Genomic DNA, 24,599 nt, shown 5'->3' on the forward strand with positions numbered 1-24,599 from the left:
GCAAAGGACTGTTACAGCTGTAGTCAAATGTTCTTTACAGCTCAGTTTTCCCATTTGTGCACTGGAAGGGAAAATAGCTACTGTTGAAGGCTGGGTGGATTAGTCTGTATTTGTAAAATGCTTGATCTTTGGATGAAAAGGGGCTGCTAGAAATAGCTTTAAGAAAGAAAATAAACTAAATGATTCAGCGTCGACTGACCATTGAACAAAACTTCTCTTTCCTCAGCATTGTTATCAGCTTGAATACAAAGTTTAGAATAGACTCTTAAAATACGATGCAAGCTAAACAGACCCAAGAGGAGCAAGTGTTAAACCAGAAGTTTATTAAAATCCATTCGTAGTGTTTCAGGAAAATGTACAGACACTTAAGGGTTTTTTTGGTAGCAGCTTAAGCCAATACAAGTACTTTGTTAGAGGAAGACCCCACCTTGCTACAAAGAATATTTTTGAAAGGTTGTTTTATATCTGAAAATACATTACACCCACCATTTCCCTATAGCCTACATTATCTGCGAAAGATTAACAGAAAAATGGCAAAAATAACCTTTATAGAACACAAGCCCCAGGAAAAATATATATTACAGGAAGTATTTTCACAAACAGTTTTACATTTTACAAGAGGGACAGAGCATCCCAGAACACAAAAAAACAAGCTGTACATGTGAACTTAATATCTAGCTACGGAGTGTAGCTAACCGTGACTGCATTGCTTCAATATCTTCTTCCTCTTCTTCATCAGCTATACCAGCAGCCCCTATGGGTTCAGTTTCTGGAAGAGCATCTGTAACTTTGCTAGGTGCTTTACCCAATGCCCCTGCAAACAAGCAAGAGAATGTCCATAAACATTGTTAAATACAGACCACTGACTGATTAATAAAGGGACAAGTTCTCAGGTAGCTGCACATTGTAGAGGTTTAAAACTATCTCAACCACTGCTGTATGGTTGAGATAGTATGTTGGAAATTTAGAGACAAGTGATTAGCTATCTAGGCAATAACTACTCATGCTCAATTCTTCCTAGTGTGTACCATACTGTATTTTGCCTATTTTAAAGTGTCTAGAGTTCTGTATTCCAACTCCAAGGGCCCTGGAGAAAGATAGCAGGGGACTCTAAAGCGACCCTGCACTCCTGTGGCCATAGGCAAAACAGATTAAAAGCAGCTTGCCTTCCTGCTTTATTCCTCTTAGACTCTTAACAGTTGTGTATGGGAAGAGTTCCTTGTTACAGGGCAGCTTCACTTCTGTTCCCATGGTACTCAGCCGTGAGAGCATCTATGGCTAATCCATAAACCCAAATGCTGGAGAGTATTACGCATCTTTTGGCAAGTGAGCAGAGGGTTGAAGAGTATTTTTAAAAAGGAAAAGAAATATTCTTAGTTCTCATAATATGTATCTGTAACAGACTCATGCACTCACCAGCTGTAATCTCAAACAGGATTTTATCGATTTCCATCTCTGCTTCCTCTTCCATTTCCTCTTGGTCTTCCATATTTTCAAAAGTATCCTCTAACATTTCTTCTATGATACCAGCCTACAGCGAAACAGAAGGTAACAGATCCCATTTCTAGGACTTCCATACAGCCAGCCAGGAGCACAGCACTCTCAGGAAAGTGTACTCAGCTCCCTCAATTTCATAATAGTCCAGATTATGCCTGCCGCTATCACGCCTATCAAAGGACTCAGCCTTGCTTCCAATAATAGCCTATTTACTACACACACCATCCTTACACGTTCCTGATCGTTCTGTCATTAGGTAAGCATGCAGTGGAGTTGGTTTAGCATGTGGGTGATTTTTAAAACACAGACCCTTTGAATGTTTTCACTGCAACAAAATGAGACTTTATTGCATACTTGCTGTGAGGAAAGAATGACTGGCAATCAAGAGTAGGGTAACCCAAGAATTAAACGGCAGGGTCTTATTCACACCTTAGAGCAATATCTCAAATTTATTGCCCTATACACCTCTACCTTGATAGAACGCAGTCCTCGGGAGCCAAAAAATCTTACTGCGTTATAGGTGAAACCGCGTTATAGTGAACTTGCTTTGATCCACCGGAGTGCACAGCCCTGCCCCCCTGGAGCACTGCTTTACCGTGTTATATCTGAATTCGTGTTATATCGGGTCGTGTTATATCGAGGTAGCGGTGTATTTAATCAAATGCAATTACAACTGGTAACACTGAAACCTTTGAAAAGCCAGTCTGTCAATCTCTCACAGTTATGTTTGCCCAAATTATATTTTGTAATCAACTAAAAATGTTGGAATATTTTTCTATAAATTTCATTGGGAACACTTTTTCTTTAAAAAAAAAAAAAAAAAAAATCCCCCTGCAGGGCTTGGAACCCAAACATTGCAAAATTATGCTAGAGCATATCACATCCACACAGTAAAATGGATTAGAAAGCTTTAGTAATCTAGAGTATTAATGCAAGAAAATTATTTAAAAGTGTGTTTTTAACTTGAGTATTCCTTTAATGGCAGCAGAAGACGACTCTGGAACCTGTGTCTTGTCTGTGTATATTGTAAGCTCTTCAAGGCAGGGACTGTTGTACTATGCTGAACAATGGGACCCCATGTCACTTGGAATGTCTAGGTGCTATTGTAATACACAATAATATATTTCAGAACTTACCTTCATCATTTCTTTGGACAATTCCCTCATCGTTGCTTGAATTTCAGGGATTTTTATTAGATTTTGCATGGCTTTCATGACCTCTGTGCTCTTCTGTAATGAACCTGCCACTCTGAGGACAGCTGCCAAGAGAAGGCATGGAAAGGCTTTAGAGTGAAGCCAGCACATGGGAACAAAACTGACGGAGAATCCTGCTTGTACAGATTATCATCGTTTTGGAATCTAGGAAAGTGCATATAGGAAAAAAAGATTGTCCATTTACTTAATCACCTTCTAAACTTAAAGTTGTTGGTTTTAGAAGAGGGGAAAAATCTGACTTTCCCTGTTTCTGGAAGATTGAAGAGTTTTAGTGGAGATACTGCTCCAATTAACTGCAGCTGAGCCATGCCAACAGATCTAGATTCCAGCCCACCCGCAGTTTGATTCAGAAAAGGAAAACTTCCTGTTTGCTCTTCTCAGGTGGAAAGTTGATGAGCATGGAATAAAACCTACGCAGGAAGTCTTACTGATGTTTTCATGCTGGTCAAGCGAGCAAGACTATGTATCCATGTATCCGATTATTCATGAAATTAGTACCCTAATGTGACGCCACCCTGATAGTCTGACATTTTGGGAGATTTAGAAACTCACTCTCACTGTCAGGAAGTCATTTCACATCACTGGATTGTTGGAAGGTCATTTAATATTGAATTAGATAATTGACAATTGTCCCTTTTTGAACAAGAAATAAAAACTGAACTAAAATACAGCCTACATTGGATTTCTATCAATATTTTTTTGCAGTGGCTAATTGACAGTCCTGGGCAACATCCAAAGATGTCTGTGAAGCTATTAGAATGGTGCTTAAGTGTTCCTTGAATGTCAAATCCTAAATAAAGATAAAGTTGAGAAATAACAGCGCATCTTTATAATAGTGGAGAGTTCCCATGTTTTAAACGGCATTCCTGAATTAAGGGGATGAACTGCACATGCTACTTTTCATTTCAACACGCCTAGCTTACAAGTGTTTTTAACGTCAGGCCTGAATAATAAGGAGAAGGTACAGGAATATCAAAAAATCTCAATTGTATTGATAAGCCAATTAGGGGTCTAATAAAAATACAAGCCAGAATCCCAACTTCCTTTCTGTTCCCAGATTTACCATTACTATTGTTCAGATTAGTTTTCTACCCTTTGTTGGGTAAATTCTCCAGCGAAGAGAACTGTACTAAATCAATGAAGTCTGATACTGAGATCTCCTTGTAGCTAAGCCATCACAGTCCCCACAAACTAAAACTTCTTACACACACATCTATCATCATGGCTCCCTGGACAACAGGCACTTTGGAAATCTCAAAATTAGAAACAAAAGTGATTCCTCTTAATTATAACTAAGGCTACATTTTAATCATGGGTATTTTTAGTAGAAGTTATGGACAGGTCATGGGCAGTAAACGAAAATAAACGGCCCATGACCTGTCCATGACTTTTACTATATACCCAACTAAAACTTGGGGGGGGGGTGCCACGGGTGCTGGCATGGCCTGGGGGGCACTGGGGGCAGGGCTCAGCCCAGGGGGCACTGGAGGGGGGGGCTCAGCCCAGGGAAGCACGGCAGGTGCTCGGGGTGGGGTGTTGGTGGGGCTGGGGCAGGTTCCCTTACCCAGCTCCTGGGAAGTGGCGACCCCAGCTCCTAGCTCCGTGTGCTGCCTCCGCTCTGACCCAAGCCCTGGTTCTGCAGCTCCCAGTGCCTGGGAACCACGGCCAATGGGAGCTGCAGGGGCGGAAGCAGCACATGGAGCTAGAAGCTGAAGGAGGGGAGTTCCTGTCAGCCTTCTGGAGAGCTCCTCCCAGGTAAGCACTGCCCCACCCCACCCCCCAGCCCTGAGCCCCACACATCCAAACTCCTGCTGTTGGGGGGCAGGAGGGCCGAGACTGCCCCAGCAGCAGCCAGTGTGACTGGTCCAGGGGCTGCCCGAGCTGCTCAGGCAGCTCCTGGGCCCGCTGCACCGGGCTGCTGCAGAAGTCACAGAAAGTCACAGAATCCGTGACTTCCATGACAAACACGGAGCCTTAATGATAACCATTTGCATGGAGCATATAGCAAGAGCCAACAGCTGGATCAGTATCTGTCTTCGCTTACTGTCTTCCAACCCTGCCTCCCTCGTTCTGCCGACCAGCCAACTTGTTGGGGCGCTCCTCCCCTTGCCCAGCTTTTCAGCCGAGCACCTCAGTTTTTTGGTGGCTGGCTGGTCGTTCTTTCTGGAAGCTGCTCACACACCCAGCCAGTCCTTGACCCCGCTTTTCTCTACCCCTCTTCCCATGCATTTCTCCCCTCATCCCCAATGGAGCTGATAAGTCACACTAGGTCTCCTCCTAGCAAACAGATGTGATATGATTAAATCGGATTGTGGCTCCTGTTGTGGACTAAAGAAGGTTTGCCAGATGAAGAAGGTGCCTCCACTGCACAGCTATGAGCTCCTCCTCGTTTTGTTCTGTGTTTGTACAATGCCACAGGGTCCTGGTCCATGACTAGGTGCTACAATAATACAAATTCATAATAAGGCAACTGCTTGCAAGTCTTCCCCTCCCTATCCTTGGATCCCTTTTCTCCCTGCTGCTGTTAGGAGCTGCGGTGTGGTGAGTTATCAGTGATAGACCAGCCAGACAGTGCATTTTAAAGGGCAATTTCCATATGGACAACAAGACTTGTAGATGGTCAAGAAGGGGCGGGGGGGGATTCTAAGAGTAGGGGAGGCATGGAAGAAGGTCTCAGTAAGGGATTGTCAAATGCTTTGACAGATGAAAAATGGTGTAAGTGCTAAATATTAAGCCATTGGGCAAATTGCTCCTCTTCTCTATCAAGCCCACCCTTGCTTTGATGCTTCACAGTGCAGGACTCTTGCTTTAAAAATGCAGGAATTCATGTAAGACGACACTGGGTGTTCTAACAAATGAAACACCCCTCGGATACACTGCCTGTCAAAAAACAACCCACCCCAGTAACAGAATGTGATCAAGCTCTTCTTGTAATGCTAGAATCTTTCTTACAAGAGGGCTGTCGAAGCAGCCAGCATTAGTCATATTCTCGCTATTTCAGAAACACTCAAAGAAAAACAAATACACAGCACATCACGAGAGGAAAGACTACCTTTTGGAGCAGATGACTTAAGTGTAAATACATCCTGCAGGCTTGGACTCATTTGAGATAGGCCCAAATCATCCTAAACTTTGACAGAATTTTACTTCAATTTTGAAATGTGCAGCTCAGGGCCAACCTCTACAGTTAATCTAAGAAACAGTTGTATTTAGGCGCAACGATGTTCTTACCAAGCTGGTTCTTCATCCCCATGAGCACAGAGTTCATGTGTGCTTTGGATGCATAGAGTTTGCTCACAGCCTTCCGAGAGCGGATCATCTCCTTTGCCAAAACCACACACACGTCTTTTTGACCCTTTTTGGCAGCATCTTTTACTGACCGCTTTACCTTTTCTTCTTCTCTTTGGATATCTGGGTTGCAAAGGACAAACAAGTGAGGACAAGTCATCAGAAATGGCTTGAGGCTAGGAGCAGAGAGTCCTTGCTTACTGGAGTGCATTTTCAAAAGCAACAGTTCATCATTAAAACTTTCCACTTCAATAATGCCTTTCATTTAAGCATGAATCCAGCCATTGAAGACTGAATGGGGTATTCTGGTTTGTGCATCACCAACAGATTAGTTAACTAAAGTTCTAATAGCAAAATATCTATTTCTAGCATAGCACACCCAGTTCTATGATTTCCCTTACATCAGTCTGTCACAGCATTACCACCGAGCTTTCCAAGCACCCGGCTGAGATCAGCTCCTGTATGAAGCTAAACCCTGATGAGGGTGAAATAATGCTGGCCAGAAGAGGGAAGCACTTTGAACCACTCACCTCCTCCATTACAACTGCCATCATCAAAGGCAGCCACATTCACATTGTTAGATTGGTTTACAGCAGGGTTCTCAAACTTTTGTCTTGGTGACCCCTTTCACACAGCAAGCCTCTGAGTCTGACCCCCATATAAATTAAAAACATTTTTTATATTTAATGCTATTATAAATGCTGGAAGTGAAGCGGGGTTTGGGGGTGGAGGCTGCTCACAAACCCTCAGTAATAACCTTGCGACCCCCTGAGGGGTCACGACCCCCCATTTGAGAACCCCTGGTTTACAGCGAGCTGATTGCATTAGACGCTGCACTGTGCTCAGATAGCCAGGCAGTTGTGGTGGCAATGAATGCCCATTTCCATCTACAACTGGTCAGGGAACTACACTCAGTCCTATCAGAGACAGATCCAACCATGATGAGACACGTTTATAACCTCTAATCCTACTTATTGTAATTCCTTATACCTATGAAGTCAGTGCCCTAAAGGAAGCTACATCTGTTGAGATGCCAACCTTGCTCATACTTTTAGGGATGCTTATGAAAAAGTTACGGAGGATGCTTGGACTTCTTCCCCCCTTCCCTCTGGAGAAACTGGGACCTCTTGTCCCTCCCCTCCAATGGCTGGGGGGCTGGATTCCCCTCACTCCCCTATTGGTTGACCTCCACCCCCAAAGAGAAAGAAGGATCAGCCCTAGGAAAGGTGCCCTCCTATGCTGCCTAGGGCCCTTAATTACTTTGGCCATTCCTGGCCTGGAACTCCTTGCTGGGATGATCTACCACTGCTGCCTTCTCCTCCGGCCATTCTGGCTTCACCTCCCCTGCGGACTGGGCCGTGAGGTCTGATAGGAGGCAAACCATGGCAGCTGTCAGTGGGGCTCAGGGTGGTGCTAGATTCACTGCCCAACCCACAGGCTGCGTATGAACTGCCTCGGGTGGACCCTGGTGGAGAGCTCTAGTACCTAGAGCATGTTGACAAAGTCCGGCATGGCCCACTAGGGGCAGTTAAAGCGCAACACGCAGCCTGTGGCTTGGGCAGCGAATCCAGCAGCACTTCAACCCATTCAAAATCACCACATCTTGCCTCCTTTCCGACCCTCATGGTGCAGTCTGTGCACGTGTCATACTGCAGTGGAGAAAAAAGCCCCCTCTTCCCACAACTCTATTTGCTGTGTTTGTTGGACTCCAGTGGTGGTGAGTGACACACATTTTATTTATGTGACAGAGAAAATTAGTAGATTTAAACCTAAAATAGTAATTTTGTAATTCCGTGTACAAATTCAGGAGGAGTACTGAAAGTTAGGAACGCTTTGCATGTCTGCATCTGGTTCAGAACACAGCAATTTGCCTTCTCACTAAGACAGGTCACTGGGAATGCATCATCCTGATTCCCCAGGACCTGCACTGGCTCCCTCTCAAACACCTAGAGGTCAAGGATGCTGTTCTGACTTTCAACAGCTTGCATGATATCAGCCCCCACTAACTACCTGAGAGACACCTTTCTTGTGATAACCTCAGCTTCACACCACTGGAAAAGATGAAGTGGCCAAGAAAGAGGGGAAAACTAGTAGCCAAAAAAATGGAAATTTCCTAGGAGCTGGACCAAGATTACAGAAATCACTGCGAGATGAAATAGGAATGACTGCCAGCCTCTTCATATTCAAAACTACATGCTAAATCCATCTGTCTGATATAGCTTTCCCACAATAACCTTCTCAGTCACAGTATCACTCACATTTAAATCCCTAAAATCTTGTTTGTTTTTGCCAACTGGGCTGGGAAATAAAGATTTGTGGAAGGTGTTCACACACCATTATTATGGGTGATCTCACAAAAATGTTGATTATATAGATTCACTCTGCTCCTTCAGGAAGCAGAAATCTTTCATCTATTTAGACCCCATACACATTTTGTAAATAAAAGGCTCAACTTCCCAACTAGCTTTGCAAGTTATTTTAGAATCAAATTTATTTATTACCCAAAATCTTTAATCTTGCAGGTGGGATAATCACTTACTTTGTCAGACACAGTTCATTAAATAATTAAGCTTTGACTTGCTTCCCTGCCAGGTTTATACACTTTCACTGGCATTTAATGAACAAGGCTTAGAAGCAATTCATAATATTGCACCTGGTGCATTAACTTTTAAATGTAAAATGGTACATTCAAAATGTATCCACTTGAAACAGCTGTATGGCCACTGTTGATGTCATTGATAATGTTATATTATTAGAGAAGCCCTTTATTCTGGAAACATTCAGTAACATTGATAGACTTAGGAACACCTGAATGGCCTAACTCAACCTTAGTTTAGTCTCCAGCTTCACTCCCAGCATTTGATGTAGGGTGACCAGATGTCCCAATATTATCTAGATTGTCCCGATATTAGGGGCTTTGTTTTATACACGCAACTATATCTCCCTCCCCCTTGCCCCACAAAAGAAAATGTCCTGATTTTTCACAGTTGCTAATTTGATGTCCATGTACTAGATGTGAGGAAGAACATACTGAATAGTGTCTGCACAAAATGAATTCCAGTATTTTATGCTTTCAAGTTAAGGTGCTGTGCAATGCTCAGTTTGGAAAAGAAACTACTAAGGGGGGATATGATAGAGGTCTATAAAATCATGACTGGTGTGGAGAAAGCAAATAAGTGTTATTCACTCCTTCCCATAACACAAGAAGTAGGGGCCACCAAATGAAATTAATAGACAGCAGATTTAAAACAAACAAAAGTAAGTATTTTTTCACACAATGCACAGTCAACCTGTGGAACTCCTTGCCAGAGGATGCTGTGAAGACCAAGATTATAACAGGGTTAAAAAAAGAACTAGATAAGTTCATGGAGGATAGGTCCATCAATGGCTATTAGCCAGGATGGGCAGGGACGGTGTCCCTAGCCTCTGTTTGCCAGAAGTTGGGAATGGGCGACAGGAGATGGGTCACTTGATGATTACCTGTCCTGTTCATTCCCTCGGGGGCACCTAGCATTGGCCACTGTCGGAAGACAGGATACTGGGCTAGATGGACCTTTGGTCTGACCCAGTATGGCCATTCTTATGCATAAGCTTCCTGAAATAATCAGAGCCCCTCCTTTTAGAAAAGGATTTTAAGTGAATAAAATGCACAGATTTTAAACTATCTTGAAGGGATAATGGTGGCTATGCACAGCAAAAAAACAAGGCACCTGAAAAATATTTTCAGGTAAGAGACATATGCACACAAAAGAATAAGGAGTTAAAAACTGGGCTTCTATTCTTCTGACCCAGAAATAAAGCTTCTATTGCAAAGAGAGATAGCCGAAAACTAGCTTGCAAGAAAAAGATAACACCATTTGAATCCATCCAGCTATATTAACATTTAGGGATATTACTGACAGAAGAGTTCAGTGAAATTGCCTTATAAAGAAAGCAAGCATACCATATGCTCCTGGAGGGGGAGGGATAGCTCAGTGGTTTGAGCATTGGGCTGCTAAACCCAGGGTTGTGAGTTCAATCCTTGAGGGGGCCACTTAAGGATTGGGGGCAAAATCCATCCTTGGCCCTGCTAGTGAAGGCAGGGGGCTGGACTCAATGACCTTTCAAGGTCCCTTCCAGTTCTAGGAGATAGGATATCTCCATTAATTTATTTTTTTATTTATTTATTTTATATGCAGTGATTTTTATTATTTTCAAAAGCTCACTGATTTACACAGCCAGAAATTTTACACCAGAATGATTCAGAATTTGGCAGGTTATAAATAAATCCATCAAAATAGCGTTCTGCGTTTTGGCACTCGCCGGCCCAATATGAATTGGAGACATCAATGCAAATTCTCATGTGGGAGTTAATGAATCTTTTAGAGAATGACTCACCCAGAATAAGTGCCATTCAGCAGCAGATAACCTAAGAAATCTCTATCAGCCGGTCCACTGGGACAAAGAGTGTCCTCCCCTCCAAAAGACTATTATCCTTTAGAAGAGTCTGGTTAGTGGTGTTTTCCCCTTATTACTCACAAGAAACACCATATGCTTACAAGATGCTGAAACCATTTCTTCAGGACAACTAACTATGCACTTTACAGGCCATGGGAATAGTTAAAAATCCCTGCTCCAAAGAGTGTACCATACAACTAGGGCAAATACCCTAAGTGAAACAACAGTTTAGACATGAGAAAGTGCTAAGATCAATCCATTGTGCACAAAGCCTTCCTACACTGACCATTTAGAAGGCCTAAAAACTCTATCAGTCTATATTTTTGTAAGGTAAGCTTTGTTTGACTACTTTGAGGACAGAGAATCCAACTGTGTGAATATCAACTTTTGCAGGGAATGCAGGCTTATCTTGTGGTCAAAAGGTGGATTCTACTTTCAGCTCTGCCAAAGACGCCATGCATGACTTTAGACAAGTAACTGTCCCCGTGCCTCAGTTTCCCATCTGTCAAGTGGAGACACATCCCTGTCTCATAGGGTGATGGAGAGGCTTAACTCGAGGTTTATAAAGTACTTAGAGGTCCTAGGATGGAAGACACTAAAGAAATGAGAAATATAGTTACTGCTGCAAGCTACTTGCTGGCTTTAAACATTCAAAAGCATCCATTCGACCGGGGCACTGTGACATTCCATACCTTGGGGGAGCATACTGTAACCCCCATATTCCTCATTTTCATATAATCATGATCTTACATATAAAGCATGCCTTGTAAGGTATCAGGGGAAAGGTTATGATCTGCTGAAAGTCACTTCTCTATCCATATGTGTGTATCATTAATGCATATGAAGTTATGAGAATTGTGTTATATGATCACCACTAGAACATGATGTAAGTTGGGGAATCAACCAGATATTAGCTCCCCAGAGGCAAGAGGAAGGAAAGTAACCAACACCCGGGTGGGGTGTCAAACATCCCATTGTCCAGCAAGGGGGCTACAATGCAATGACTCACCTGCATGAGGCCACACCAGGGGAATTGCTCAACCTTGCTTGGAGAGACTCAGCAATGCCCCCCAGACATGCCTGGACTTATGGTCCCCAAGCACATGGACTGAGGGTATAAAACAGACAGAGCGGACACATACTGGGCCCTTCTCCTGCCCCCACCGTCGCTGCAAGCAGCCAAGACACTGAGAAGATGACAAGACTCCAACAGAGGAGATTGGCCCAGGTTTAAGGAACAAACCTGTATATTAAGGATTGCAATATCCAGTGGGGAAAGAAAAACTGCTTAATCTACATGTTGCCCAGTCTAATAGGGTTGAGAGTTTAGACTGCGTACTTATATATTTTATTTTGGTAACCACTCCGACTTTTTGCCTCTCTCTTAATATCACTTAAAAGCTACCTTTTATAGTCAATAAACTTGTTTAATTGTTTATCTGTACCAGTGAGTTTGTACGAAGTGTGGGGCAAATTTGCTCAGGTTGGCAAAGGCTGTTGTATGTCCACTTTCCATTGTTGAAGTGGTGAACCAATTAATAAATTTGCACTGCCCATCTTGAGCAGTGCAAGATGGTGTATTCCTGGGGTACAGTGCTGGGAGGAGTTGGCTGGTGCCTCTCTCTGTGTGATTGATGAGTGGCTCTGGGAGCATTCCTGCAATCTAGCTGGATGTGGGGCTCCACATGCAGTTGTGCTGAGTGATCACAGATCCTGAAGGGGTTGCTGCTGGTCATTAGCAAGGCATTGTGAGAGACAGCCCAGGCTGGGGAGAGTTCAAGGGGCACAGTCCCAAGCTGCACCCCAAGGGGATCCTGGCACAGGCACACTCTGCTCAATGGCGAATAATAAACTGAATGGTTTTGTTGCAGTCTGACATACTCCAATTTTTCTAGATTGAGCATAATCATGATATGTGCATTTTATTATAGGAGATGCATTACTGTGATTTGGCAATGGACTATTTATTTATTTATTTTTGGAAGGCGTTGCTTCGCAAGGGATTAAAGGCTATGACAAGAAAGCATGGAGTTCCACAGAAGTCTTTGGAGGATGGTACCATCTGCCAGTCTTCAGTACTTAGTACACTGGTCCCTCTTCTATGACCCAGTGGCTTGGTGACAGTGCTGTGCATGATAGCACACTATGGCTCTGTTAAAGGGCACTCTGTTGTGCCTCTCAAGAATGGGGGATTCAAGCCATCAGATGAAAGAGTCTATGTGGTGCAAAGCATTCTATTGCTCCTAAAACCCATTCTAGAAATCAGAATGGACACATTTTGTTTATTTGAACATGCAGAAGCATTTGAAACAACATTCAGCGATGCAGCAATTTTCACAGTAACTACTTCATATTTCAACCAGAATTTATAAGTTATACAGATTGTCCAAAGTGTCATACTTCTATAGCACCATCCACAGGGAGTTCAAAACAGCTTAATAATTTAATTGGTCTCAACACCCCTACAGGATGCACAGACGCTGTCCCATTTTAAAGATGGGGACAGACAGGTTAAGTCAGGACCAGGGCCGGCTCTGGCTTTTTGGCCGCCCCAAGCAAAAAAAAAACCAACCAACCAAACAAACAAAAAAACCCCACAAAAATCTGGTCAGGGCGGCCAGAACGGCAAAGCAAAAAAAAAAAAAAAACCCTGCGGCGCAGCCGGAGCGCGGGTGCAGGGGGACCGGCTGAGGGAGGAGGGAGCGGGCGGGAGAGAGAGAGAGAGAAGGGGGCGGCCAGGGCTACAGCAGGGGCGCTGCCACGCGGCCCCTCCCACTGCCTGCCGCGAGGGCTCCGCTCCGGTCGGTGGGGAGGGAAGGAAGAGGACTGCCCTGCAGGGCGCTCTGGTTCTCCGCGCCGCTGCCCCCTACAGGGCGGCCGGAGCGGAACAAAAAAAAAAAAAAAAAAGGGGCCGTGCCGCCCTAGAATTGGGCAGAATGCCGCCTCCAACAATCTGCCGTCCCAAGCACCAGCTTGCTCAGCTGGTGCCTGGAGCCGGTCCTGGTCAGGACTTAAAAATGCAGCAAACTCCTAATACACCTCTACCCCGATATAACGCTGTCCTCGGGAGCCAAAAAAACTTACCATGTTATAGGTGAAACTGCGTTATATCAAACTTGCTTTCATCCGCCGAAGTGCGCAGCCCCTCCCTCCCCCCCAGAGCACTGCTTTACCGCGTTATATTCAAATTCGTGTTATATTGGGGTAGAGGTGTAATCAGAGACCAATACAAAAGGTCCTCCTGGAACTTGTTCATAGAGCAAAACCCTGGTGAGAAGTCCATCCCCTTACCCAATCCCAGCTGCTGGGAACGTGGGAAGAAGGGGATGTAGCAGAAAAATCTACTAATAGTATGGTGTAAGATCAAACAACTCCCCTCCTTTCCACAAAAAAACCCATACAGGAGTCAATCCTGTGCCCACAGAAATTTAAGTCCAAACTCCCATTAACAGAAGTCAAACTTCACCTCCTATATCCAGTTCTCCTGTTTGTCACTTTCCCAAATATACCTCCCTTTACCTATCTGACAGGTTAGTTATACTTTTTTGCATACTCCCTGCAAGTCAGTGCACATCGTAACCTCTTGCAACTAAACTGTAACTTACATGGCTGAAGTTGCTGGTTAATTTGACCTAATGGGCAATTCTGAACATTTTACAAGTGTCTTACGACCTTAAATGCCTAAATCATTTTAGAAAATGGGATTTTGGAGATTAATTCACATTGCAAATGTATGGGACTTGGGTACTTCTGAAAATTTTACCTCTAGAGACTTCTATGGGAGTTTCATGCTTACAAAAGATATAAATCCCTAGAACTATACTGTTTTTTTCATACAGTCACAATTCTGTACCTCTAAAATGCGGCGTAAACTCATTATTCTGTGGCTCCACACACTACACAGGTCTCTGGCCGCTCTCACAATCTGCCCCCACCTCTTTCGGGGCAAGGGCATTTTTCCCCTCTATTGATGGTAATTCACAATAAGAGTTCTTAGGTCTTGCTCAATATTATCCCATCTTCTTGGTCAGCCATGAAGTTGCCACCCTAAGGATGTCCTTTCCACAGACACTTAGTTGATTCATCTTCCATAGGGTGACCAGACAGCAAATGTGAAAAATCGGGAAAGGGGATGGAGGTGGGAGGGGAAGCAGGCAGGCAGTAGGAGCTTATATAAGAAAAAGACCCAAACATCGGGACTGTCCCTATAAAATCAGGAGATCTGGTCACCCTAATCTTCCACCAGCCTACCTACATGCCCTGCCCACTGAAGTCCTTGGGATTTCACTACATTTACTATAGTTGGCCCTCCACAGACTTTCTGCAATTTCCTATTAAGAAGTTACCTAAAATTTCATTTTTTCTTTTGTATTTTGATATAAACCAGCTTATATACACACAGAGAGGAAGTCTGAGAAAATGTGAAAAAACACAAACCTCTGATCTGTCTATCAATTACTCTCATTTCTTTCCTCATCTTCAGCGACCATTCATTGACCTAAAAATAAAGACAGGAAAAAGAGAAAGCATAAAAGAAACCATAACTAAAACGGACTTGTATACAATATATTCCCAGTTGTCCAAATTCCCTTCATCCAAAAATCCTATTTATCTGAATCCACAGTGCATCCTCTCTCTGCAAACAGCATCCACCCTCCCAGGGAATTGCAGGGTTCAAGGAAGCCAATTTACAGCAATTCATGCTACACCAGTGCAACAACGTTTTCACTCAAATTATGATTAAGGCTGCGTTTTAGTCATGGGTATTTTTAGTAAAAGTCATGGACAGGTCATGGGCCATGAATTTTTGTTTACTACCTGTGACCTGTCCATGTCTTTTACTATATACCCCTAACTAAAATTTGGGCAGGGGGGGCCACAGGTGCTCCGGGAGAGGCGGTCTGGGGATGCCATGGCTGCTGGGGGAGGTGGCCCGCGACCCTGCTGGTAATTTGGGGGGGGGGGGGGGAGGTTTGGCAGGGCCAGCAGGGGCTCCCTACCTGGCTCCACGTGTCCCTGCAGCTCCTAGGCAGCGGAGGGCCTGGGGGCTCCGTGCACTGCTCCTGTCACAAATGCCAGCTGCGCAGCTCCCATTGGCCAGGAACTGCAGCTAATGGGAGGTGCGGGGCCTACAGGTGTGGACAGCATGCAGTGCCTCCTGGCCCCACCGTCTAGGAGCTGCAGGGCCAAGCCAGTGGGACCCGGTGAGCCCCTCACCCCGAGGTAAGCACCCTCCCCGCACCTCCCAACCCCCTAGGCCTGAGCCCCCTCCCACACACCCAAACTGTTGCTGTTGGCCCAGGGGCTGCCCAGCTCGGGCAGCCTGTAAGCCAGCACCAGCCGCTGCAGAAGTCACAGAATCCTTGACTTCTGTGACTTCCCTGACAGACTCGCAGCCTTCATTATGGTTCCATGGCTGCAACATTGTGCCCAGTTCAAAGTGCAGCTCACAATAACTAGTTGTATCCATAGCGGCATCTCTAGTCAGCTCTCATCTCTGACCGCACAATCCAGGAAACAGCCCATCCCAGTGATCTGCAGGCAGGGGTCACCTTGACACTGCAACTACCACTGAGGGGCCATATCCAGCCACAGCCCAGGGCAGGCAGCCTGGGCACCAGGACAGCCACCGGGTGGGCGGGGTGTGCAGGGGCTGACAGGTAGAGTGCGGCCATTCATTGGCTTGTAGCCCAGAATAGTAACAACGGCACACAATCGGGTAAAGCAATGCCTCAGACTCTTTAGCCCCCCCAACTGTATCTGGACCTTTACGGCCTCCCAGCCCATACCTACAACCTACCTCAAAGTAGCAGTTACATTTGTCTGAATGTCCGGTTAGCTGAAAGTTTCAGGTGTCCACCAGGCCATTCAGATAAACGGGGTGTACTTTATTTTTAAAAAGTGGTTCCTTTATGTAGCTTTTAGATACATATTTTCAGAATCAATGCTTCAGAAATGCAACAAACCTCTTTCCCCAGGGGCACAAATATCCTGCACGGATATATTCACGTTTGGCATGCATGACCCAAGAACCTCTTCATGCCAGCTGGCAAAGGGGCACAGATGGGGTGCATAGAGGTTACAAAAATGTCTTAATTCTGGCACGTACATCCTGGTTCACCAAAGAATGTAATGCAAGGTATCAAAAATGATATGAATTGCCAAAGACTTCCTCATGCTATCGGGGTCAAAAATGGGTAAAGGAGATATGTAATAAAATGGAGAGAACTAAAATATTTTAGCCATGGGAAATCAAATTACAGCAGGACAGTTATTCCCCATTTGTGGATTTGGAATTGTATGGAACCAAGGGAAGGGGGGAAAAACCCCACACAGTATGGCCAATGAAATTTCTGAATTTATTTATGAAAAATGGGGCCAGCTTTGCCAAGTCTAAGGTGGGGCTGGATAGGACACACACTACGCAAGCAGCCAACCAACATCACTAGACAGGCATTGCGGTGGAACCCCCAAGGCAAGCGGAAAAGTGGCCATCCAAGAAACACCTGGCGACGCGACCTTCAGGCTGATAGCATAAAAATGGGCTATACCTGGAACCAGCTAGAGCAAATGGCCCAGGATAGAGGACTCTGGAGATCTGTGGTTGGCGGCCCATACCCCGGTTGGGGTGACGGGCATGAGTGAGTGAGTTTGCCAAGTCTACACAGATAAAAAGATGGCAGCACAGGTAGACTGGGAACAGCCTTCTGTGCTCCTAGACTTGGAATCCAGAACTCTGAAATGCTACCGAATTACATGACTGTACAAACAGCTGAACAGATGGGGATAATGTTGGCACTAGCCTGGGTAAGAGATGTGCAACAGGCTGTAGTTGTAATTTTATCTGATTGTCAGGCATTATGACAATCAAAACGAGGACTTCAGAAAGCAGAAATGACAAGTGAAATAATGCTCCTAACTATGGAAATAATGCAAGCAAGTAGGGAATACCTAGAAATGAGATAGCTAATAAAGCAGCCAAACATGCTCTAAAAAATTAGGTGGATATTAAGATACCATTAAGTAGACAAGAATTTAAAAGTGTGGTCATGAAGGATCTTGCAAAGGAATGGAAAAATTATGGAGTAAAGAAACAAAAGCACAAAGGTTTTATGATGTATGCTCAAGTCCTGGAGAGCAGAAAAGCCACAGGCAAGCGAGCGACAGAAGGAGGTGTTAGACTCAACAAGAGATGATCCTCAGACTCACCCACAAGGAGGCACCACAGCAGTGAGTGAACCCCATTACAAACTGGTTTTCTGCGAGACCAGAGATATTTATCCATCTGTCTTTTGAAATGTAAATTGAGTGTTGTTTAATTCGCAATAATCACCCTGAGCTAAATGCAGATGAAGGATTGACAGATTTAACTGGAAGAAACAGCAGAGGGAAAGAGCCTTATCTGGAGGGTACACTTCAAAGGTTTACTGGACTATAACTGGGAGACAAGGGATGCACCCGGTTATCCTGCACTAAGGAAGTTAATGGACAGTGTATTTACATTCATAAAAATGGGAACACAACCAGCCTTGGTTGGAAATGATACAAAGGGCTTTGGCTGAGATATGACAGCTTTAGACAGGAAGTTATTCTGTTTTTAGTCTCCAGGAATGTTGTGATTTTGTTTTATAGGTAACCCTTTTGTTTCCATTCTCCTTACTCTCTCTCTTCATTCTAGATCTTTGATAATAAAATTATGAATGTTTTCACTATATATAATGTCACATCACAGATCACAGAATTATAGAATATCAGGGTTGGAAGGGACCTCTGGAGGTCATCTAGTCCAACCCCCTGCTCAAAGCAGGACCAATTCCCAATTAAATCATCCCAGCCAGGGCTTTGTCAAGCCTGACCTTAAAAACCTCTAAGGAAGGAGATTCCACCCCCTCCCTAGGTAACCCATTCCAGTGCTTCACCACCCTCCTAGTGAAAAACCTTCTCCTAATATCCAACCTAAACCTCCCCCACTGCAACTTGAGACCATTTCTCCTTGTTCTGTCAAGCTGATTCTGTATTGAATCAAATAATCATAGAATATCAGAGTTGGAAGGGACCTCAGGAGATCATCTAGTCCAACCCTCTGCTCAAAGCAGGACCAATCCCCAGACAGACTTTTGCCCCAGGTCCCTAAATGGTCCCCTTGAGGATTGAACTCACAACCCTGGGTTTAGCAGGCCAATGCTCAAACCACTGAGCTATGGTGTACACAGCAAACCTGGTATTTCTGAGAGTATTCACTGGATAAAGGGCTGGACACTACAGCAGAACACTTCCGAGGGGCTCAAGGACTAGGGTGTACCTATTGTTTGCCATGCAGGTTAAGTAAAGGCTGGTATAGCCCAGAGGAGGGTGACTGGATGGCTAACCGACTGGAGGTGTTGGAGATGACACCCAGTTAGGCACCAGCAAGTCTTCCTCTTGCTGGAGGCAGGTAGGTAACAAGGTGACTCAGTCCTGGGCATCCTGAGAACTGTCACAGTATAGTACCCAAAAATATTTTAAGATCAAGATCCTCTCTCCAGTACACACTACACACATACACAGAGACACAAAGTACATTCAAGAGTTCTAGCTGGCTCATAGAACAGTTTTGCATGGAACAATGGCTCTGATGCGTAAGTACAGCAGATCCCTATCAATCCAAAAAGAATATGGAATTTAGTTCAGTAAACCAAGCAACAGAATTGTGAAAAGGCATTCCACTATAGTTGCTATAGTGTCATCTGCTGAAAACGCTCAGAGCCAGGTTCTGATATCCTCACCGAAGTTAAACATTCCCTTACTATATGACTATTCCCAGTAAAGACGCTACTCATTGCAAGTCAAGATATCAGAATCTGGCCTTTGAGTACCACAGAAAAGAGTCTGGTGCCTGCTTCTTCTCAGTAGCCAGCACTGTGTAAAACCTGTTGCATCAAATTAGTTCTATCTGGACATCATGATACTTGCAGCATATGGAACAATTTTAAAATAAGGGCGGAAATTCACAAATCAGGGGAGCTTGGACATTTTTACAGTGTTTCAGGAGAATGTTAACAGTTTTCAGTTACAAGTTTTGCTTATATTTAAAATATTTCCTTAAATGATTGCTCTCTACTTATATGTTCTTTTAAGGAGTGGCATAATCTTCTTGGGATGTAAGATAATAAATGTACAGATAACAGAGTGGCAAAACCAAGAAATGTATAAAACACATTTGCAGCAATGTGAGTCCCATATATTCTGCTGCTGCGGGAATGATTATCTGCTCTTTTATGATCTTTATGCCATGTCTTTTTGACTTTTCACCCACTGGTTCCCACATCTGCAGTCATTTTAGGATACTGCCCTCAAACTCTTACTTTAAAAAAATCCAAAGAAGAACTTAATCAGATGTACTGTAAAAGAAATCCATCCCATGTTTTTTCACTGTTGTAACCCTCTTCCCTCCTACCCACCGTCTGTTGTTATGAGAGTTGTGTCATGTTCAAGGCTAAGATTTTGTCATGGTTATTTTTAGTAAAAGTCACGGACCGGTCACAGGGAATAAACAAAAATTCATGAAAGCCGTGACCGGTCTGTGACTTTTGCTCCTCTGGCTCCATGGTTTCCCCCACCACCGTGGTGGCTGGGAGCTGTGGGGTTCCCCCTCCGCCCGTAGCAGCTGGAAGCTTCAGGGGGGGCCCCCCATTCACCCACTGGGACCATATTTCCCAAAGAGAAAACAGGACATCCCCGGCCACTTGCCTGAGCCCCACCCCCACGAGGCTGTCGCCCCTCACTGGAACCCTGAGGAGGGCCCTCTCAGGAGTCTGTCACCGGAACCTTGCAGGGGGCCCCCTGTCGCTGGAACCCTGTCAGGGCCCTGCTAGCTACCAGCTCCAGAGTCCTGCTGCCCCTGGGGCTGAAGCACAGAACGTCAGGGAGGTCTCTGGAATGCGAGCAGCCTTAATCCAGCCCTGTGTTCACCTACTGTACAGCACTGCCTATACTTAGAATCCATAGAAAACTCTTCAAATTTGGGTGCCCAAGTTTCCTTTCTGAAATGGTTGCACAATTCCACACTTCTAGCCACGTGTTACTTTATTGCTGTATCTAAAACAGTCTCTGTCCAACCTAGAGTCAGAACTTCACATCGTATTTGCAGCATTTTTTCCCCCTTGCTAAATTGGTAGTCACTGATCCCACACAGGGCAACAGAAGTTGTAGACCGGCTTCCCTCTGCTCAGCACAGTGCAATTCACAAGCATCAGTGTTTATTTTTAAATAATGTCTGTAGCACCACGGAGGTGCATGGTATATAAAGGCAAGGAACTGAAGAATCTGAGCTAAATTACACAAGGTTCAGCCAAAGGAGGAAGAGGAATGGATTACACACCCACTTGCGTCAGTTTAACTAAAAGTATTTTTAAACTGATCTAGTTAAGCCAGTGCAAATTTTTAATGCAGACAGTCTTTGTTCAGTTTAAGAGTGCCCTATTTTAATTTGGTAAAGAGACTGATAAGCTAAACTGAAATAAACTATTCAAACCAAATACAAGTGTCTACATAGTGTTTTGCATTGCTTAACCAAATCAGTTTAAAAACAGAGTTAAATGAAACTGCTCCATCTTCTGCATGTAGACAAGGCCAAAGTAATGTGTGAATGTATTGTTAAGGACTGGCACAAGGCTTGACAATTTTGCCAGACATCTTTTAGCCGTAAAATTAATTAGACAAGGTTCAGTACATTAGATGGTCCAGCGGTAATGTCTTGGTGAGAAGCCCAATTTCACTCACAACACTACCCAAATTCTAGGAAAAAGGTGGGCATTGAGATTCTTACCAGGCTACCATCCCCGGACCCAGCTCAGTAGCTATGTCTTTTGTGTTAGCCACTAGCACATATCTGATACATTTGAAGTTGTCCATCACCTTCTGGAAGGCAGAAGGAACTCCCACTATCTTCCTCTTCCCTCTACAGCAGGGGTTCTCAAACTTCATTGCACTGCAACGCCCTTCTGACAACAAAAATTGCTACATGACCCCAGGAGGGGGGACTGAAGCCTGAGCCTGCCCAAGCCCTGCCACGCAGGGGGGGAGGGAGTCCAAAGCCAAAGCCCAATGCCCAGGAGAGAGGAGGGGAAGCCAAAGCCCAAAGGCTTCAGCCCCAGACAGGGACCCGTAATCTGAGACCACTGCCAAAGGCTGAAGCCCTCAGGCCTCAGCCCCAGGCAGTGGGGCTTTGGCATCAGCCCCTGGCCGCAGCAAGTTTAAGCCAACCCTGGCGACCCCATTAAAATGGGGTCCCGACCCACAGTTTGAGAACCGCTGCTCTTTCTGACTGTGGGGAGTGTGGTCAAGGAATCTATTACTGTACCTGTCACCCAAACTCCTGGCTACTATGAGGGGAGTGATGAAAGGCCTTTCTTCTACTCTTCTCTGACTCCCAGCATCCAGATGTTGTGAGCAGGACAGCTCTCTCTGCTCCTCTACCCAATTCCTAGAGCCTCTTGGCTGCTGCAAGGGGCAGAGGGATGTCTCTGCTACTCTAGTTTTTGTTCCAAGTTTTCTTTTCTTTTTTTTGGGGGGGGGGGGGGAAGGGAGGAGAGGGAACTTTCTTCTTGGAGTACCTCTAATGCATCTGCTACTGCTCATAACTTTTCCAAACAGTAAGAGTAAAAATGACCCAATTCTTGACTATTGCACTGCTGCCCAAAGGGTTCTGAAAACCAGCAGTGAAACCATCCCGAATTTGCTTATTTCACTCTGTTACTGTGTAAGAAAGCTACAAGCAACAGCACAATCAGGTCCTAGTACAGCCTGCTTGCAGACTCGGCAAAACAGTACTGCATCCATTCACACTTGTGTTGCAAAGATAATCATGCAAGGCACAGAAGCTTTATTTCCCCCTATTCAGATTTGGGGGTCTTCAGAGGCTGATGGCTTTCTATTCACCAGGGAAAGAAGCCACTGGGAAGTGGACTCTTTGAGACCTGTTGCCCAGCTCCCTCTGAGAGAGCGCCTCCAGAGGAGATACATTCCAGCATGCAATACGCCTTCTTGATCAGTATAACTCAGGCTGACAGAAGCAAGAGTCCTGGAGCATAAAGGCTTGACCACCCAGGGAAATTGACCAGAATAGCTATTGCAGAATAGCTCCCCATTTGGCTACACTTATGCTTTAATAAGAGTGTCCACTCAGGAAGTTATTCTGGAACAGCTATAGTCCTTTACATTCATATATCACCTTTCCAAAATAACTTTCCCTTATTCACAAGTCCTAATGCTCCATCTCTATCCATGGGACAACCCAAAGGCCCCAGCATGTTCCAAGCCATCTCCATCCCAGTAGAAGTTAGTCAATGAAGATACCAGCTCCAATCCCTTGCAGGCTCTCTCGACGGCAAGCAACCAGTTACAGCCTGTTGCCTCTATGGGTGGCACCAACAGGAATACTGGAGACAGGCCCCCATCGGAGCTCCCATCCATCCCAGGGGGCCAGCAGCATCATGGACACCCCTCAGCATGTAGGTACCTGGCCCGGTGGGACCTGGTCACCTGTGCAGCAGCCCCGAGATGTTGGGGGCTCTGATTCTCTCGGCAGCCAGCATCACTACCTCAGCGTCCAACCCAGCCCCATGGAAGCCCCCCTTCAATCCCGCCCCCTCCCCGCAGAACTCCGGGCCCCATGGCGGCCACCTCTGAAACCCCCCCCCCAGCATCCTCCCCGCACAAAGTCCCCCTCAGCGTTGCCCCCCCAGCATAGCGCCCAACCCCGGGGCAGCCGCCCCTTCACACACACACATACACACACACCCCCGCATAGCGCCCAACCCCGGGGCAGCCGCCCCTTCACACACACACATACACACACACCCCCGCATAGCGCCCAACCCCGGGGCAGCCGCCCCTTCACACACACACATACACACACACCCCCGCATAGCGCCCAACCCCGGGGCAGCCGCCCCTTCACACACACACATACACACACACCCCCGCATAGCGCCCAACCCCGGGGCAGCCGCCCCTTCACACACACACATACACACACACCCCCGCATAGCGCCCAACCCCGGGGCAGCCGCCCCTTCACACACACACATACACACACACCCCCGCATAGCGCCCAACCCCGGGGCAGCCGCCCCTTCACACACCCCCACTCTCAGAGTCTCCCCCCCAGCAAGGTGTTCGCCCCTTCACTCCCCCCCCCCCGCAGAGTCCCTGGCCCCACCCCTTCAGCAGGGGCCCTGCCCTTAAGGCGCCCTTGTCCCCCACCCTCCCGGGGGGCTTGGGAACGCGCTTTCTGCCCCTGGTGCCCCCCGCCCCGGGCCATTACCAGCTCCTTGGGCGGCTTCTCCGGCGTTTTCCCGAAAAGACCCATCGCTGACCAACAAAACAGCGACTTCTGTCCCTTCCGGCTTCCCGTCCCCTCCTCCACAAGCGGGCGGGGAGCCAGCAACAGACATTGCGCAGGCGCAGCTTACCTCCCGCCTCCTGCCTTGTGACGCGAGGCTCATTTGCTTACCACTGCGCGTGCGGCCAAAACACGGAAAACACACCTCAGGCTTCTGCCTTTGCGCATGCGTCTCCTTTCCTTTCCCCCGCCCTCCCTCCGGGGCGTCTCGGAGGCGGCACTGCGCGTGCGTTCCCTCCTTCCCCTGGGCTGGGGGTAAGGCCGTCCTGTTCCTCCCCTTGGCCGCCAGGGGGCGTTAGCCCAGGCTGCGGATGGGAGAAATAGAAAATCCTGATGGAAGTTGCGGTGGATGGGGAGAAGGGAAAGTAGGTAGACAGCAGAAGCCACACGTGGGTGATGCAATGACACACTTCTCCCCACGTGTCAGCCCCGTAGCCGGGGTTGCAGAGCTGACACAGAATTGTCCATAGGTCCAGGGCTGCTAAGTCCCACGGTGATGATCTAGCCTCAGGCAGGTAGTCACACCCTGCTGCCCACGTTACACCCCCATAAGCAGCTGTCACAGTTCAGGGCACCTGCATTCCCCCTCTAGGGTCCTGCGAAGTCCCCTGTTTCAGACTGCAGCCTCTCCCACTGACACATCACTTAGGTGGAGGCTGTGTGTCTCTCTCCTTCCTGATCAGGATTTTTTCCAGGCTGCACAGTTCCCTGCTTATACTGAATTCCCCCACAAGTCAGACGGCTGAAAAAGACCTGTTTTGGCTTTTGAGAGCCTATAA

General features: G+C 46.1%; 1 protein-coding gene across 2 annotated transcripts; it reads right to left on the reverse strand.

Annotated features, from left to right (window-relative positions):
- Nucleotides 1-303: 303 nt before the first annotated feature.
- Nucleotides 304-23,955, reverse strand: CHMP3 (charged multivesicular body protein 3). 2 transcript variants are annotated; one of them, XM_065597243.1, is made up of 6 exons: nucleotides 23,891-23,955; nucleotides 14,874-14,934; nucleotides 5,943-6,122; nucleotides 2,634-2,755; nucleotides 1,417-1,531; nucleotides 304-814 (listed from the first exon to the last, which is right to left on the reverse strand). In XM_065597243.1, exons 1-6 carry the CDS (start codon nucleotides 23,921-23,923, stop codon nucleotides 675-677), a joined length of 651 nt encoding a protein of 216 aa, XP_065453315.1. In that variant the 5' UTR covers nucleotides 23,924-23,955; the 3' UTR covers nucleotides 304-674. The 2 variants fall into 2 exon arrangements, with proteins under 2 accessions (XP_065453315.1, XP_005292502.1); XM_005292445.4 differs by having other exon boundaries at nucleotides 23,743-23,902.
- Nucleotides 23,956-24,599: the final 644 nt, after the last annotated feature.

Source organism: Chrysemys picta, chromosome 5 (assembly GCF_011386835.1).
Source record: "Chrysemys picta bellii isolate R12L10 chromosome 5, ASM1138683v2, whole genome shotgun sequence".
Taxonomy (NCBI): domain Eukaryota; kingdom Metazoa; phylum Chordata; order Testudines; family Emydidae; genus Chrysemys; species Chrysemys picta.

Excerpts from the sequence above, each read along its gene's own strand:
- CHMP3 (XM_005292445.4), bottom strand. The coding sequence starts at position 23,787 with ATGGGTCTTTTCGGGAAAACGCCGGAGAAGCCGCCCAAGGAGCTG. Across the intron at positions 6,123-14,873 it reads AATTGATAGACAGATCAGAG|ATATCCAAAGAGAAGAAGAA; the intron begins GTTTGTGTTTTT and ends TTTGCAACCCAG. Across the intron at positions 2,756-5,942 it reads GGGGATGAAGAACCAGCTTG|CTGTCCTCAGAGTGGCAGGT; the intron begins GTAAGAACATCG and ends TTCTCTTGGCAG.